General features: G+C 38.8%; 1 protein-coding gene across 8 annotated transcripts in view; it reads right to left on the reverse strand.

The window, feature by feature from the left end:
* The window catches only part of AUTS2 (activator of transcription and developmental regulator AUTS2), a 1,077,115-nt gene that overhangs the window by 376,315 nt on the left and 680,929 nt on the right, over window positions 1–19,871 (reverse strand). For all 8 annotated transcript variants that reach the window (XM_075264852.1, XM_075264857.1, XM_075264856.1 and 5 more), the window contains one exon: window positions 8,205–8,234. In XM_075264852.1, the coding sequence (XP_075120953.1) occupies window positions 8,205–8,234 (30 nt within the window). The remainder of the gene's footprint in view (window positions 1–8,204; window positions 8,235–19,871) is intronic.

The raw sequence follows: 19,871 nt of genomic DNA on the forward strand, positions 1-19,871 counted from the left end.
AATAGCAGTCGAAATTCTGTAATGCCATGAGCTTATTCACGTTGTATATTTTAGGTGTTGTTTTTCACACCTGAAGTAGAGTGTAGGTAAGTAAAGTGACATTTTGCACAGTTAGGAACTATGTAAACTTCAGACTGTGTGTTTATATACCTGACAATCTGTTAAATGACAGTCTTTTAGCAAGTAAAACAATTATGGAATGGAGAACTTTTCTTTTTCTAATATTTTACAACCACTTTCAAAGCCTCTGTAAAATCAATGTATGACTTACGTAACACAAAAAATATGAGTCCTCTAGAACAAGAGTTACTCTATGCAGTCACAGTCTGCTCTGGATAATAAAGGGTCCCAATAGAGAGAAGTAACTTTTTAATCTTATGAAACAGTTGTAACATACATAAAATCTTTAGTACCAGAAATTATATTATTTATGTTATAGCAACACATTTTGTTTTATGGAAATATGCTTTCTGTGTCCCACTATATACATGCATGTAGAAGTGTGTACACATCATATGATGGAGGTATTCTTCTAAAAGATAATCTCTCCATAATGCAGCAATCAAATGGCATATTGGACAAAAAGAGTTACAGTAAGGTCCCACAGACATCTTATCAGCTTTAGTGCTGTTGTGTGCAAGAGGCCCCATCAATCCAATATGTACAACACAGTGTATAGTATAACCAAAACACTTCTGGAACATAAAGCTATTAATGCATGACTTGCTAAATACTTGCTACTCTTATGATCTTAAAGGACAGTCATCTCGCCAAATACAGTATGAATGCTTCCAGCCATAAAGGAGTGATGCTGTCATTGGACAAGTTATATTAGGGGGAAACAATAGGTTGAAATAATCGCTCCTTTAGAGGTCTAATAATCCCATGAATGTTAAATCATTGTTGGTCCAAAATGTAGGGATCTACATATGGATTAGTGTCTATAAATGCTCACAGCACTACAAAGATTAGCAACATTATTAAAATAAGAGATGTAGCTAGAAATTCCTTGCCCCTATTCAAAATCTGTAATGGGTGCCCTACCTACTTTGTGTCATTTAGAATAATGATACTGTGAACTTAGAGGGTGCTGGGGAGCGACTCGGAAACAGGGCTGAAAAGGACCTTGACCACACTCATACCTGGGACCTTCCACTCCAGAGACAGTGCCTGCGTGGATCAGGTGGTCCGTGGACCAGTGGGAGACAGACAGGTGGTCTGTCCCAAGAGGACTGGATTCCAAGTTTAAGCTCAGTGTGAGCCAGATTGCTGAGGAGAAACCCCAGTAAAGCTTCTTGCCCTCAGAAGGAGTACAGAGTACAATAAGTGAGGTATTGCCTTGCGTGTGATCTAGGCTGCTTTGTTATTTTTGTTCTTGTTGCAATCTGAATAAAGCCATTTCTTTTGGAGTGCCATTACCTGCTATGCTGTTTATTTGGCACCCAACGCCACCAACACCTGTGTTGAGTCCAGTAAGCAGCTACCTTTGATGCTAAACTACCCCCAATTGTTACAGTATATTTTATGCACAGGTAACTTTAGTTCACTGTTATGATCCAAAACCTGATAACAACTGCAACCTCTGCACCAGAATATCACACTTTGAAAGACCTATTGGTACATCACATAGCAAACACCTTGGTATCAACAGAAAGCATGTAATGCTTCATTTTACATTGGGAAGAGCTGCAGAATAGCTGAGCATTTGGAGTTCAACTTATCACTGAAATCCCAGCAGAACACATTGATAAACTTATTGGTAGACCATCCAGAAAAAAGTCATTGTTTAGTGCTGACAATCCCAATGTCTCACTAGGTATGATTAAGTCTTCATTACTTCCTGTACATGCACTTACATTGAAGACATTTCACTTTCTGCATTATGTTTAATGCTTAATAATCTCTATTGTGCTATGTGTATGCACACTTTTCAAAGACTAGCAAACTTCACATTAAAGCACACAAAATATTCCATGTCTTTGAGTTGTATAATATAGTATATGTACAATAGCATTAGTATATACTTACAATAGAATATAATATGTTTTGGTAAAAATCAAAATGGAAATACAATACATCAATCCATGAAAACTGACAGTGGTGATGTATAACTGAACTGACAACAGTATGATTTCCAAGGAGTTCTTCAAGTATATACTTTTAGTAGCCCACCCATTGTATTCCCATCCCAAGTAAAAGCAGTCAGGGATTTTTATAAAACCATAAGATGATACAGCATATATAACTGTATAGGAGCATTTCCTCTGATGCATTGTTAGAATATAAAGAGCTATGCTAAGGCCACTTACACATACATTATAAAAGCTAGGATTCTGACTATAAATAATACTACTGTCCACGGGAAGGAAAATTGGGTTTATTGTGTATACCCATCATTACTAGATACTAGTAATAACTGTTGTAGAGAATTAACTTCTGGCTTCCATGTGTATATAAATATTCTAATCCATCTAAAATAGTATTTAATATCAAACTAAACGTTGAGAAGCTAAGGTTCGGTGGCTTCTACCCTGCCCCTTCATTTACATAGTACAAGTCAGTTCTTTTACTTCTGACCCTCTTGAAAGCACTGAAACAAATCTGTGCATAATACATTTGGAAACTCTCATAAATACATTCATTTAGTTTCTAGATTTGATAAGTCAACTAGGGTCGCTCCACTAAGATCTGACAATCCCTTCATCCACAGGAAGGAAGTACCTAGTTGTCACTTAAACAAAAGAATAATACACAGCCTCCTTTTATAAGTGTATACTTTACCTGTCATCCAACATCCCATTATCATGTCACAGCAGAGTGCACTTTTCCACAGGTCACTTTGTTTAAAATGACACGGATAATGCACATGTCAGCGAGATGACAGTCCTGACCGTCCTTCAGAGATAAAAACGCAAGACGAGCGCCTGTTCTTATCTCTGCTACATGCCTCGGTCTATCATTTAAGTGAGGCAGAACATGATTTCTCCAGAGAGCACTTTTTTCATTTCCTGATTTTAAGGAAATCAAATAAGCACCATTTGTCTTCATCTGAATATGCTTGACCTGTTCAAATGATGATGTCTTCCATTTTATAACAGGCTGCATATGCTGAATACAAATGACACGCATCAAATATGCTTTATGTGACTTGCCTATTGACAATGCAGGGCTTAAGGTGACAAGACTGAAAGTTTAAGATTTAAAAATAAAAAAATAAAGATGACAAAATAAAACAAGGTCTATCTATCTAAATGTGTGCATATATATATATATATATATATATATATATATATATATATATATATATATATATATGTATGTGTATGTCTGTACATATATATGATATGTGATCAATTGTTCGGATTCTTATCACATTACACCTGGAGGAGTTTTTATGACCCCATAATCATCAATAAGGAGTTGGTCCCCCTTCCTCTCTTCTGGGAATGCTTTTTAAAAGATTTTGAAGCATGGATTATTTTTGCCCATTCATCCAGAATAACATTTGAGAAGTCAGACACTGATGCTGGGCAACAGGGCCTGACTCACCATCCCGGTTTTGAGTTCAGGTCTCTGTATAGGCCAACAAAGTCTTTCTATATCAGATTCACAAACCCATGCCTTTATTGACCTTGCTTTGTGCACTAGGAGAACAGTATTGCTGGAACAGAGAAAGACCTTCCCCAAATGATTCCTACCAGACTGGAAGCATGTAACAGTCCAAAATATTATCCTTCATCGTCGTCACAGTTCAGTCACACAGGTAATGTTCTTCTGGCTTTTTCCAAACTCAGTCTTGACCATTAGACTGCCATACATAGAAATGTGTTTTGTCACATCACAGAACATTTTTCCACTGCGCCAAACTCCAGTAGTAGCTCACAGCACTCCATCTGACAATGGCATTGTGCTTGGTGATATTAGACTTGCATGTATCTTCTTAACGGGATTCGCCAGGACAAATCTATATTTTAACCATAAGGCCCCCATGCCCCCTTCCACCTTTCTAAATAATATTTTAAATATTATTAACATTTTATTTATTAATAACATTGTTCATTTTTCTTAGTTTTACTAGTCCTTCATATATTACATTTTTTGTCTTTTGGATGACATTCTGGTGTCTCGGTCGAACGGATATCCGCACCCTGGAACATCAGTGAAAAGAAGACCATCTCTCAGCCACATTATACTTACCTGTTCCTCCTGTGGATTTCCAGATCCTGGGATGTCATCACTGGAAGGCCGCCTCTTCATTGTATGTGCCGACTGACCCACACATGAAGCAATATAGTGGGTGTTGATGATATCCTGGGTCCGGAGCTGAAAGGAAGCAAAGGTAAGTGTAATGGGGCTATGGGAGGGTCAAAGAGAAGGTGCATGGCCGGCACCTTCTCTTTGTGACATGTACCGGTCAGGATCTCCATAGAGTGGGTGGCTTACAATGCCCTTTTACAGCCCCTACACAGTATAATTCTTCCTTACAGTAGTCATGTCATAAAAATAATAAAGTAATACTCGCCAAGTCCCATTTCCATGGATTTATCTGATGCTCTCCTCTCACTTTGCCTGTCTCTGGCTCAAGGCAGCAAGCATGATGACATCATCACACCGCCTGTACCAAGAACCGGTCATTATTAGTCACAGACTGAATAGAGAAGTGAGCTGATGGCTTCCCTTTTCACTATTGTATTTAAATCTATCAGCACCCTATGGACACAGGTAGAGTTGAAATCAGGACATACTGCCATCTTCAAAAAGGAGTTCCTATTGGAATGGGAATGAGATATAAATGGACGATCTATACATTAAGGTTGCTTTAACTCCGTGATGGAGCATGTCAGCACTTTAAAGATAGTGCTCACTCAGGAGCCAAGCAAGCAAAGTAGGTGGGTATCTGCAGTATTATACAGCAGAGACCCATCAGCAAGTCATCTCTGATCATGGCATTATCTCTTCTGATGCCTCAGTCCCTAAGGCATCGGATTAGCAGTGACTATTCGCACAGCCATGTTTAACGGGATCTCTACCTCCAAAAAAGCAATCAGATAATGGATCTCTAAATATGCTGCAATACATTAGTTCCAAAGGGACCTGGAAAAAATAAAATATTCAACTTTCCCTGAATCCCTCAAAAATAAGCAAACACTCATTAAGTGACTACAGTGGTGGGAAATGACCAAACCCCAAATTGCCAGAACCACCTTTTTTTCTTTTTTTTTTTTTTACATGTTGCTCCCCCAAAAAATTGAATACAATAAAAATCAAAACATCATATATCCACCAATATGGGGCTTGGGCACTGACTCAGATTAAAGTCCCAGCAGCCCCATACTAGTGAATGGAGCACTAGTCACAAAAGATCACTGGCCCCAGCGATCATACACTTTTCCATAATGGCACAACCCCTTTAAAAAAATTAAACTTCCATGGCCCTTTGTGCATTGCATTGCATAACAAAAAAGAAAAGAATAATAACACTGTAATAACAAACATATTCGTTTGGAAGCAACAACATAAAATAAATCTGATGGTTCATTATTGATCTTGTTTTAATTTTAAAATCAGTACATTGTTCTGGTTCTTCATTACACATTGTCATAGCTACATAGTTACATAGTAGATGAGGTTGGATGAAGACATCAGTTCATCAAGTCCAACCTATAACCCTACAATCCCCTACAGTGCTGATCCAGGGGAAGGCAAAAAAAACCCCATGAGGCTCGTGCCAATTGCCCTATTTCAGGGGAAAAAATTCCTTCCCGACTCCAATCTAGTAGTCAGTATAAAAATCGTGGATCAATGTGTCCTTAATATCTAGAGTCCATAACCTGTTATATTTAACATATATTTTTATAAGTCATATAAAATTATTGAAATTTGAGGAATGACTGGATAACTGAAGAACTCCCACTTACTGTTGATCTACCTTGTTACCGTTTGAGACGAATGCTATGGGCTTTTTTTAATTGACTATCAATGACCTGAATAAGGCAGCATATCCTCCTCTATGACATTTCTCTAATATCACTGCTTCTATATTGCCACCAGCTAGCTTCAGAGGGTTGACATTAGATGAAGATAAGCAGCCATATACCACAATGTAGCTCCATTCTTCTTTAGTAATATGGAGTGAGGAATAAGTCTTTGAGACCTAATATATTGCATACATGTTCTGCCATAAATGTTTTGTAAAATTGGATCCACTTGAGGCATCTTAGGTAGGGTTCACACTACTGTTGGATTCCACTCAGAAGGTGTCCATTTAAAAACAAACAAACGGACACCTATCATAACGGACACAAACGGACAGTATCTGATAGATTTCAGTTACTGTCTGTTAGAAGTCCGTTGCCCATAGACTTCAATGTTAAAAAAAATAATGGACACTTGCTGCATGTAGTATTTTTTTGTCCACTTGAAAAAACGAACATGGGTGTAAACAGACACAAACGGACACAAGATCCCATTGAAATGAATGGAAATTTCAGACAGACCAGCTCGTGTCCATTGCTAAAATCTTGTACAGACAATAGCCACGGACACTGCTGACAGAATCCAATGATAGTGTGAATGCCCCTTTAGCCCTTATCTGGATTGTTCATTCAATTTATACTTTTGGAAATTGAATTCTTTCATTACAATTCTCCTTGACTTAATTGCTTGCATTACTTGTCAGATTGCCATTCGGTTATCACTTACTGTGCCGCGTAACTCTGTCTCCATACATTTCAATGTTTAAAAAGTGAAAAAGCAGTTGTTTTATTATACATGATGTAGTAAAAACGTGAAGATGTACAAAATGTGTATTTTAAAAAAATGTAGCATGGAGACTGTACATGTACAGGGTTTATAAACATAGAAAGGAAATTGAGATGTACCCTATGACTTCATATACAGTAATGTAAAGAAACAAAACACAAAGTTTTGCTTAGAAAACAGTAAGGGATTTCCAAACGTTAAACCGTCATACTAGTTGAAGGTATGTTTTTTTTCTTTTAGGGGTTCACTATAATCATTATAGGATTGTTCGAACATTGTATGTAGAATGTCCAGTATCTTTACTTACTAACATAGCACAGAGATGCAGGAGGGCAAAGGACGACATACAAAGACAAACTATACATGTAACATTTTCCTTCTTGGCTATGGACAAGTAACCATGCATAAGGTGCACTGATTTTTATATTAGTCGTGTCCGACGTAAACTAAAAATAACCGGTGAGACACAATGGATATATGTAAAAGCAGCCTTTGGCTGAAGAAAACATGTTTCAAATAGTATGCCTTAGTGTGGATGATTCATATTGTGTTTGATCACAAACATTTCAGCGATAATGGGAAATATTACACTTTATTTCATTTATTTAGGCTCAATTCACATCTCAGTCACCTATTGTCTATTTTCTTTTCCATTATAGGAACAGAAATGCTAAAAAAGACAGTGCTAGATCCATCATGTTATTTACTATATTGGGGCTTATGGTTTATGGTGTATAGTATGCTGTACTGTTTCATCTCTGATTTATAATGGACTCTGCAACAGAGAGTCCTAACAGCATTCAATGCAGTCTTATTCATTTAAAGGGAACATGATAAGTGTTTTTTTTTTTCCATAAACTAGCAACATCATGCACAGGATCAAGTAATTCCTTTCCTATTGTTTCCCCTCTGTAATCTATCTGTTGCAGCAAAGTTCAGCTATATGTCATACTAGGTCCTGCTAAGTCATGTTGTCCCCTTTCTAATCACTTCTCCTGGGTGACTGTTATTTGCCTCATATGTAAGGGTATGAGGGGGCTTTGAAGGAGATGACTAGGCTGAAGTTTCTCCCCACCCACCATGACTACTTAGGGTAAAGGACTTTTTATGCTTGCATACATTTATAACTTCACTTTATTGCAACAGAAAGATTACAGAGGGACTGCAATGGGATGGCCATTACCTTATCCTACTCATGATGGGGTCAGGTTATTGTGTAGAAACCACCAGGTTCCTTATATTCATAGTGTACCCATGCACAATAAAAGATACAGTAACCTTATCAATTAAAGTCTTTTTAAGCTTTCTGCTGTGAAATACAATATTCAGAAAATATTTCTTAAAAATAAATCCATATTTGCGTTACTTAAGATACTTAATACTTACAGCAGCAGAGCAGAGAGAAGCAATAGACGAAAATACCAAAAAAGACAATGTCTTACCTTTTCTTCCTGATCACTGTCACTGTCACACTAAAATAAAAAAGAGCATATTTTTAGACAAAAAAATCAGGGCTAATTAGAATTTACAAAAAGACTATCTATAGAAACAAAAAAATATGCACATCAAATCAATTTTTGTGAATTATGGTTTTCAGTACAGTAACAGATTCTGATAACAGTATAACAAGAAAAAGTACATTGGAATATGTCCATACATCCATGAATGCACAGTGAGAATATTGTCAATAGATGCTACCTCTGCTGACAATGTGACTAACATCACACATAGTAAATGGAACGCAGTAGCTAGAGCTGGGTGGACTCACATAGAATTACTATACTTATAGCAGTATAGGACCTGGACAATGAAGACTAGATTTACGCAGAATTACTAAACACCCTCCCCAAAACAAAAAAACTAAGAGTTCAAAAGGGAGCAACAACGCAAAAGCCTTAAGTGCAATGAACAGGAGACTCATTACTTTGTTGGTGCCCAAACCATTGGCTTCAGAAAGCACCTACCCTGGATTCTGCATGTGAGGGAACTGCCATTTTACTGACTTCCTGACTCTGTTATAGTTATACAGGGTGGGCCATAAGTATGGATACACCCAGGTGGGCCATAAGTATGAATACACCCTGATATGGATACACCCAATGTCTCTGGATCTTACTTCCTTGGACTTCTATCTCTGGGGCCATTTGAAGGCTATGGGGCACTATGTGAAGATCCATGATGTGGGGCACCTTGAGCACATGCTTTAGTAGGTTACTGTTGTTGCTACATGTCAAAAACGTGTCAATAACTCAATAATGAATAAAGCTATATTAAAAAATGAGTACACCATTATTTTTCTTGAGCAATTCTCCATGTGTTTGATGTGTCACAGGACCCCTTTCCCATTGCAAAAAGTAAAGTTGAATCCAAAATGGCGGCTTTGCAGATGACCGCCATGGGCATCACCTGGCCTCAAATGTTTCCCCCCTCTTATGTACTATGCCACAAACAGTAAGGTGATATCGGTAACCATTTCCACTTCATTTGGGTGTTTTCATACTTATGGCCCACCCTGTATATTGTAATACACTTCTGTTATTTTCAGACTGATTTTTTGGACCTTTCTATAACTTTTGCCATTGGTTTTGCTAACTGTAATTGATTCTTGGCTACTTATGCTACAAATATAGGCTGCAAAGTATGTTATTGTAGCATAAGGATAAGTGCCTCGAATGTAGAGGCGTTGCAATGGATGCTAATGTATCCTATCATTCTTCATATGGCGATACAATGGTGCTCATGGTACAGAAGCAAGTTAAGCATCAATTTTGACCACTTATCACCACTAATCACTTGAAAGGATATATAAGGTTATAAAAAAGCCTATGCAAGACATAATAACAATATATAATAAAGTAACATAAGACCCCTGTTTTTGAAAAATTGTGTTGTCGACTTTTATTTCATAGCCAAAATATTTGCTGCAAAATGCAAATGTTTTTCCATCTTTGTTTTCCAGCCAATTATTCAGAACATTCTGTTACACATCTCGTCTGGATGAGTATAGACTTCCATCAAAGTGTTAAGCTTCCTCTCTCTGACAGTCCAGTTCTAATTTCAAGGTCCACTTAATTCTGCATCAGGTAATTACAACTATACCCAGAAGCCTCTTGTCTCCAGAGTTAAGCATATGGCGAAGGACTGAGACCTACTGGTGTCCATTATGTAAGCAGTACAGCTGCCAAGACAATTAAAAATGCACAGGCTCCTTTCCCAACACACACAATGATTGACAGAATCACGATTTGGCCAGTCACTGTGTCTGCCAACAGACTCTTCTGTGCCGGGGCCACATGGCACAGCAAGGAAACACTTCCATCTAGCATTAAATTCTCTTACTGACCTGAGGACTGTGCCACAGGCTCAGCAGGAGCATGGCTTCTAATTTACAGCTCCATCCAATAGATCCCTCAGTGCCAGCCTCTGGCAGAGATTGATGATGGTCAGCCCTTCAGCTTATAAATGATGCAAAAGCAATAAATGCACTAAAGAAATAGCACAGACTCTTCTGGTTATGGATTCGGATACATTTGTAGAAGCAGGCATACCTTCAATGAGAGGTCAAACATCCAAAAGAATGGAGCATCATTATTGTTGTGCTGATCTACATTATACATTGAATATAAACTGATTTAAATGAACATGAAACCTAGAAAAGCATGCTAAATGCACACAGGAAAATGTTGTTTTTAGCAGGATCCTGAAACAGTCTTGAAGAAATCTTGTAGAGCACAGGGGTTAATTTCCTGCTGATCTGTTATATCTTGGGGTATCTTGGGATACAGAGAGGTCCCTTTATTTATTTCTCAGCTTTAATTGTGATATAAGATAAACTAGAATAAAAATTAATATGAGAGGAAGGTATGTGTTTTATTGTTATGTGCGTCATCCATGTTTAATGTTCCTGTAAAGTGGTTATGCCTACAAGATTATTTATTATATATCCACAGGATAAATAGCTGATCTGTGGGAATCCGACCTCTGGGACCTCCACCAATCCTGAGCACGTGCAAGTGTTTTCCTAGTGTTGTGCATTGCAATCAGGCTGATTGTGGGCATGTCACTTGGTGGATGGTGCTCCTATTCACTTCAATGAGAGCTCTGGAGATAGTCAAGTGGCGTCTACATTCTACTCAATTGCAGTCAGTTAGAACACCCTCTTTTATCAATCACTGGGGCTCTCAGTGGCCAGACCTACACCAATCAACTATTTATCTTCTATCCTATGGATACTGGACTAATATTCTTCATAGTGTAACCCCATGTATGAGGCCATGATAGCATTGGGCAGTACTATCAGTGACTGACTACTTCACTCCAAGTGTGAGAAGGAGCGTTATCAGAGGTCCTTCCTCCCAACTGCAGTCAGACTATAAAATCAACATCAGGTTAAGTGGAGATCACTCCACACAGAGAACAAAATGATCCTGGAGTCTTTTTTTTGTTATGACTCCTACTATCTTTTTTATCTTCTATTCTATGGTTTGTATGTTGTTGTTTTTTTGTATTATTATTGTATTATCCATGCTGCTGTAAGACACTGAATTTCCCCATCTTGAAACTATTAAAGGATTATCTTATCTTATCTAAAAGATAAAAGTGCAAATGTGAGTCTTTATAAGTTGTGAATTGACTTTATAAGTGTGAAGTTTCCAACTGCTGGTTTCTATATATATCAAGTGGCACATAAGATAAGATAATAATCCTTTAATAGTCCCACCATTTGGGAAATTCAGTGTCTTACAGCAGCATGGATAATACAGTAATATATTACAAGAAAGAACACATACAAGCTCATAGCAGATAGAAAAGATACTAGGAGTCATAGCAACTAGGAAGAAAAGAGAGACTCAGGATCATTTAGTTCTGTGTGTGGACTGCTCTTTGCTTAGCTTGATGTTGATTATACAGCCTGACCGCAGTTGGGAGAAGGACCTCCAATAACAGTACTGCTCAGTGCTATCACGGTCTCACACATGGGATGGGAGCTGTTCTCCAGCATGGAGCTCACCACGGACATGCCATTTTCCTTGATGTACTTGTACCCTTTTGACTTTTTTAAAGAGGACCTTTCACCACTTTTGGGCACAGGCAGTGTTATATACTGCCAGAAAGCTGACAGTGCGCTGAATTCAGCGCACTGTCGGCTTTCCCGATCTGTGCCCGGTGTGAAGAGCTTACGGCCCGGTACCGTAGCTCTTCTATGGTCAGAAGGGCGTTTCTGACCATTAGCCAGGAACGTCCTTCTGCCTCGCGGCGCCAATCGCGCTGTGCCGTGGAGCCGGGAGGAACTCCCCCCTCCCTCTGCTCACACAGCTTGTCCGTAGACTAGCATTATCAGGAGAGGGAGGGGGCGTTCCTCCCGGCTCCACAGCACAGCGCGATTGGCGCCGCGAGGCAGAAGGACGTCTCTGGCTAATGGTCAGAAACGCCCTTCTGACTGTAAAGCGCTACGGTACTGGGACCGATAGCGCTTTACACCGGGCACGGATCGGGAAAGCCGACAGTGCGCTGAATTCAGTGCACTGTCAGCTTTCTGGCAGTATATAACACTGCATGTGCCCAGATATGGTGAAAGGTCCTCTTTAAATAGGTACAGCAGTGTATTATCTTAGCCTTGGCATCTGTGTTTACCAGTATGTACGATATATAGTACAACGAGTTCCAGGCATACTGGTTGAGGAGTTAAAATCATTATTATGACAAAAATACAGCCATGTTTCAGCACACCGGCCTTCCTCAGGTCGCCATGGACTCTCTAGTTGTTAGGATCTGTGATTTATAACATATTCAGAATATGGTCAGTGAGGAGTGATATGTGAGACAGTAGCAAATAAGCCATTTTGCATATTGTGCACTATTTTTAGTGACTCATAAATCCCTTCCTCTTAAGGCATTCTAATACTGTACACTTCCCGTATACTTTCAGAAAATCTACAGAATAGTCTAAAAGAGTTAACAGAAATGAAAAAAATCCTTAAAAACATACTTGTCCTAGGAACCAAAGAAATGGTTCAGTGTAAGAAAATTACTATATATAGTGGCTGGTTGGGCATAAAGGAATATTTACGAATGATGACACAGCACATTACAATACATAAGTATCTCCCTAAAACAAAATTATTAGGTATACAAAGTCAAAAAAACAAACCTACCTATAGATCTTACACAAGTCTGAATAATATATTATATCTCCATCATCTTGAAAATACATGCAAATGTCATGTGTTTGTGATAAATGGCCATTCTACATAAACATGCTGTTTTTATGTATATACTATACAGAGCCACATTATGAAAAGTATGTGAACTTCATTATGCTGGGCTTACATGACCCACAAATCCCTGGCTGCTGCGAATGGGTGATTTGTTTCAGTATGGAATTCATAGAAACAATTATACTATACATAATAGTCAGTGTTTTGATTACTGTAGATTCGGTTGGGCGATAAAACACCAAGGTTAGCTGTTTTCTGTTCCACCATTTAAAACCTATGTGGTCAGATAGGAATTTGGTTATTTGACAAAAATAAAACTTGTTACTGTAACTATTTTATTAGATTGTAAGTCCTGAAATGGCGTATGCGAATCATTTATACCAATCCTTCTAGAAAAGGTACACATTTTCTTCCCCCACTGCCGTCTGCTTTTATACATTCAATAACTTTAGCAAGCTAGTTAGTCCTTTCTTCTATATTATGAATATAACTACTTTATATTTATTATATATTTAATATTCATATTTAAGTCAGTGGTCACACTGGGTTTATCCTATACCTCAGACGTATATACTTGTCCTATATCTATGGTGTGAAAATAAGTTAAAGACGACCTTTCATGTCCTCAGGCACACACAGTTTTATATACCGCTAGAAAGCCGACGGTGTGCTGAATTCCCGGCTTTCCCATTATGTGCCCCTGGTGAAGAGCTATCGTTGCCGGTACCATAGCTCTTCAGTGTCAGAAGGGGCGTTTCTGACAGTTTGTGATTAACGCCCCTGCTGACAGTAGAGTCCATAGCGCTATATTATCAGAGGGGGCGTTCCTTACCCCCCAGGCATGAATTCAGCTCACTGTTGGCTTTCTAGCAGTATATACAACCGCATGTGCCCAAGGACATGAAAGGTCCTCTTTAAAGGGGTAACCATTTTTTATATTAAGCCAGGAAAAGTGAAAAAATAAAAATAAAATAAACATACCATTCGGTATCTCCGAGTGCAGTCTGGTCCTTCTGCTCCAATGTTTTCTTCCAGTGGAAGTCCCTGCCAGTCAGCGGCTTGATAAAAGGACACAGGATTGGCCTCAGTGGTCTAAGGAAAGGGACATAGGACATCACAGTGCGGCAGAGACTTCTGCTGGAAGAAAACACCAGAACAGCAGGACCGAACCGCAGAACACCAAGGACAGGTGAGTATGGGTTTTTTTTTGTTTGTTTTTACCTTCTTTGGCCTAATATAAAAAAAATTCAACCCCTTTAAACATGGTCTAGCTTACCTGATATGGATGCACAAGAATACAGAAAGCACTGAAACAACAAATGGAAAGGAAAGTCCATTATCCATAAAAAATGGCAACTTTATTTCATGTTCATAAAATCCTCAGGAACAGGTGAATGCACTCATTCCTTAGCCTTAGTGGTTCTTAAGCTATACACATATGAACAAGTGCATCTACATGTTCGTGGGAAAACAGTATGGATGGCACAGGAATAATATCCATTCACTGTTCAAGCCCTTGACGGACCCATTCATTTCATGTAGTGAGTCTGGGCTGCAAATCAGGAATAGTGTATGTGGCCATAGCAAACAATGAGTCAACGACAAGCACACATTATTGTGCATGTGGCCTTAGTCATAGCATAGCTATACATCAAATGTATTCTTTGACCTGAACCATTGATATATGTATTTGATGAATGCCACTCTGATAACTATAGAGTGGCATACAATACCCTTAGCTTAATGCAATAGAAATCTCTGCCATGAAACCTTGTGTGTCTGGGTGGCAAAGTGATTTCTGTTACTGTTCAGACCAGTCAACAAAAATGAGTGTACTAGAAGAGGTTTCATGTCACCGACACCAGACACATTAGGTGAACACTATGAGAGAGAATCGAATGCAATAGTAATACATTCAGGTATAACAGCCACTTATTTGGAAATTAGATACATTAAATCAGTTTCTTTCATCTATGGATAAAAACTCTGCCCTTATACATTTTATTAAAAGGTTTTTAAATTTTTTTTTGTCATCAAAGTAATTTGTCTTGATTAGAAAAGTGAACAAGTCATATCCATTTAATTATATAGATTGTATATAAAGGCTTTTATTTATCTAGCATATACGGTATGTGCTAATGGAAAGGCTAGTTCATATAACTCCCTGTATTAAAAAATCTTAAAGGGATTTTATCAGAATCCCATTTTTAACTAAGCCCACATCAGAATAGCCTTAAGAAAGGCTATTCCTCCCCTACCTTTAGAATTCTTCTCCGCGCTGCCGTTCGGTAGATATCCTGGTTATCGTCATTCTACTAATGAGTCTCCAGACAGCACAGGGGGCATTCCCCTACGCTCAAAAAGCACTGGGGGCATCCCCTGTGCTGCTTGAAAACTCTCCAGTGATACCCTCCATCTTCTTCTTTGCCTCTTCTCCCGTGTCACTGCATGCATTCATCCAAAATCTCCCACTGTGCATTTCCGTCGATCATTTTCCTGTGGTCCCTTCAATTCGGCCATAGGAAAATGGCAGACTGCCCCGACTCTGCATGTCCGTTGGCCATTTTCCTGTGGCCTCTCCGGTTCATCCACAGGAAAATGGCCGACGGACATGTGCAGTTGCGCTTTTTGATGAAGACCTGATGGTGACGCGGGAGAAGAGGTGGAGGCAGAGAAGAAGATGGAGATAGCACTGGAGAGTTTTCAAGCAGAACAGGGGACGCCCCCTGTGTTGTCTAGAGTCTCATTAGCATAATGACAGAAACCGGAATATCTACTGAACAGCGGTGAGGAGAAGAATTCTAAAGGTAGGGGAAGATTAGCCTTTCTTAAGGCTATTCTGACATAGTATTAGTTAAAAATGGCATTCTAATGATAGAATCCCTTTAAAGTCATTTTCCCAATCCAGTTTCTTTTAGATATGAACTGGATTTATCCAGTCCTTGTGTGTAGATGTGAAACTTCATTGGCGTTACACATGGTAGCGTTAGCAACATGGTTTTCAGAAATAGCTCTAAACCTATGCACTGTATATAAATCAGTAAGCAATTTCACAAGACAACTACCGTGTATGTACATAGCTGTTGCTAAATCATTTGTAATTAAAAATTGCGCATTCACGTTCATTTCATCTTCACTTATATAATAAGACTATGGTAAATTATTATATGGCCATGTGAGTTTCACTTAGTGTGACTGGTATGGGCACTAACTATGCATTTTATAAATTAAAATAATATATCTTCTATGATTCTACTCTAAGACTAAGCACATTATAAATGAAAAGAATTCCTCCTTTAGGCATTAGTGTAATGTAATGTAATAGGGTTTTATGTTTTGCATCACTAGTAATATCGTTCTTGGATGTAGAAGCAAATTCCTATGCATTGATTGCATTATGGCTGGATAAGGTATGCATAGTTAAGATATTTACTTAGATTTATTTGCTTATATTACATTTATATTCAGGTATCTAGTTGCTCTGTACTACTATTTTAATATAAGCTCTGGCGGGATTTAATACCAGTGTCTAAAACCTGCATGAAACCGCTCCATTCTGGCTGTATCGTGCATTTACAATGTAAATCAGCTCTTTTTTTTTTTTTAAATGATCCTACTATTTTATGTACTAAATTTCTATTACCTAGATTCACATCTTTCCATTCCCTCACTCTATTACGTACACAGTGTGTAACTGACAATTTTAATGGATTTCTCCCCACAATATTTACCAGTTTCTTGAAAGAATATTAAAATTGCTTAGGAGGTTAAATGTTCTATATATCTATTAGCAGATAAAGCCTTTAAAACATTTCTCTTGACCAACTAATGGACTGTAGTGTTGTCAGTAAATTGCTTCTGCTCACAATTAAAGGCAACATCATATGGATTTAGCCGTGACGCTGGATTCTACAAATTACTAAAATCTGTATTGTCTTTCATTAATTATTTCAAATGTAAATGTCATTAATAAAAATATACAATGTATCAGTGTCATATCTTCATTGGTATAACTAGAGATGGGCAAACCTCCCAAGATCCATTTCATTTCAGGTGGCTCGGGTCGAAGATTCATTTTGGGCCACATATGTTTGGTACGGAAGAGAAGTCAAATTATTATTATGGGTTTGCTTCAGACCCCAGAGTATAATAAGTGGAGGACCAGTAGAGGTGTAAAAAAATTAAAAGAATGTTTATACTCACCACAGAAGAAGCTGACTGGTTAAAAACACAGTCGGGATTTGGATATTTATGTGCATCTATATAATATATATAATATAAAAATCTCAGTCCACATTTGTGTTTAGTAGTTCTTCAGTAAATTAGCTGCATCTGTGCTGCATTGTCAGCAAAGATGGTGCAAAGAGCATCCATAGCCATCAGTATTTGCAGATTTGTAAAAATCCCAAAAGACTAGAAATGAGGTCACAATCCTCTGAATAAATCACAAGATCGCCAAGGCGTCATTTTTTGTAGCATTTTTTGCTTGGTTGAGAGGTATGTTGGATTCCTCTGCTGATATACAGTAGCTCTGGTTTCTGGCATTTCTCACTGCACAGATGCCTTATTCTTGTTTGGAACATTCTTACCAGGACTTGGTTGTCTCTTGGCGATACGGACACCAAGCATCTATGCTGGAAAAACCGAAGATGAGGATGAGCTATTGTTCTTCATATGGCTCAGGAACAAATATTTCCACAGCCTCTACACTGACATGCGGCAGCACCCAAAAAAGTTCCACAGCCACTGCCTTATGACTATCCTCACGTTCCACAACACCAATATGCCATGGTTTATCTCTCCAGAGGAACAGGTTATTGTCACCTACAGGTAAGAACACTACTGTCCATTTTTGCCCCTCTCATTCTTTTGTTTCTCTCATCGCCCTTGTCTCGGTTACCCTGCTAGCATAACTGTAATTGTTTCCTTTGACTCTTGTCACACTGCTAGTATAATTCTCCCCTTTATCCTTGCTACCCTGCTAGTATAATTATAATTGCCCCCTTTTGCCACCCTGCTAGTATAATTATCCCCGTTACCCATCTCACCCTGCTAGTATAATCGCAATTGCCCCTGTTGACCTTTTTTACACACTTTACCCTGCTAATGAGATCCTAAATTTGTTTTTTCCATTTTTTTCACTCACACATTCCTTGTAAGAAAATACCTACACTGAGTTCTTACTGGTTTGCTTCACCATTTACCCATATTTTGAGTATAAGACATTTGTCTCAGTGGTGTTGTTGGCCTGGGCTGACATCAACCACAGTTTTATAATTGTGGATATAGGGGCCTATGGGAGCTTTGCTAATGCTGGGATCTTCAGAGCTTAAGGAATGGGTGAATGGCTTGGAAACCATCAGCTCACCCATCCATAATTGTCTGGATAATGTGGACCTCCAGCACCATTCGTCATCATTGCTGATGAAGGATTTGGACTTTCTTCCCATGTTCCGCAGGCATCCCCTCGGTATGGTGAATGAGGCATGTCTTTAACAACCGCCTTACAAGAGCATAGTGGCATGTTGAATGTGCCTTTGGGATTCTCAGCAGAAAGTGATAGATGTTCCAGTCTCCTCTTCAAATGGATCCTGATAATGTGACACTAGTTATCCAAACCTGTGTCAACTCTGTCCAGATTCATGACACTGCACATGATGATGGCCTGGAGAAGTTTGTGCTGACATCTCAGATACCTTTAGACAACACCTGGTATGGACAACGTGGAAAAGCTGAACTGTCAATCCAGAAACTCTATGCCGAATTTGCCTTTTCACCCGCAGAAGCAATTCCTAGGCAGATGGACGCAATTCACTGGTTCTGAACTGTTGTTCTTGTTCCTGTTTTGTTAATTTAGTTGTTCCTGTTGTAGTTTAGTTTAGGGACTTGCAAGAGAATGAGGAGCCTTGATGTTGGTTACGAGCTTAAATATTTCCAGATGAATACTTTTTTAAGTTGTAATTCTCCCCCTTTATTTTTATTTATAAATTTTTTTTAAAGAAATGTAAACGGCCATAATGAAATTAGTGCAATGAAAACATTTTTTTTTTTGCCATTTTCATCCTTCCCCTCCCTTTTATTTCAACAAAAAAGTATTGCACGGAAAGATAGAAAGAAATCCCTCATTATGTGTTTGGATGACCTCACTAGTGAATTGACAAAAGACACCGGAAAAAAAAAAAAAAAAAAAGTTAATTAGGGTTTAAATAAAGAAATTTAAAAAACTGTAAAATCAACCATTTTCTCAAAATATTTTGCACAGGTACACACAAAGCCAACACACATCTCACAAGCATCCCACATACATGAACAAACATCTAAACCAAACATATGTTAATAAAAACATCAGAAACACTGCAATAAACAATCAAATTATTTATATGAAAAAAGACATAATATACAAAAATAAAAGAAAATTACATAGCTTGCAGATTGGCAATTTCTGTAATATGAAGTAGCAGATTCGGAGTAAGGGACGTGCAGCGCTGCACCTCCCATGAGGCGACCTGAAGCGAGCGCTTCAGGCGGCGCTATGTCAGGGCCCCAGGGAGGGCGACATTTTTGCTTCCCTAAGCCAGTCCAGGACAAGCTGTCCTGGACTGGCTTAGCACCGAGCGGTGGTTTGGGGAGGCCACTGGAGCAGCGCTGTTCCAGCAGCCTCCCCTCACGCTCAGGCAGAGAGCAGGTCTTCTTCGTGCCTGCTCTCTGCCTGCGAATGGTGTTAAGCCCCGCCCCCTCCGTCGACCACGCCCACTCTTCCGGGGGGGGGGGGGGGGCGGCTTTCTGTAGTTTGCCTCAGGCGGCGAAAGGGGAAGATTCACCCCTGGAGACGTGGTCCTGGTAGTACAAGAGTTGAGATGAATAATACTGTGGGGATCTTGTAGGTAGGGG

The sequence above is a fragment of the Leptodactylus fuscus genome, chromosome 2 (genome assembly GCF_031893055.1).
Source record: "Leptodactylus fuscus isolate aLepFus1 chromosome 2, aLepFus1.hap2, whole genome shotgun sequence".
NCBI classification, from domain to species: domain Eukaryota; kingdom Metazoa; phylum Chordata; class Amphibia; order Anura; family Leptodactylidae; genus Leptodactylus; species Leptodactylus fuscus.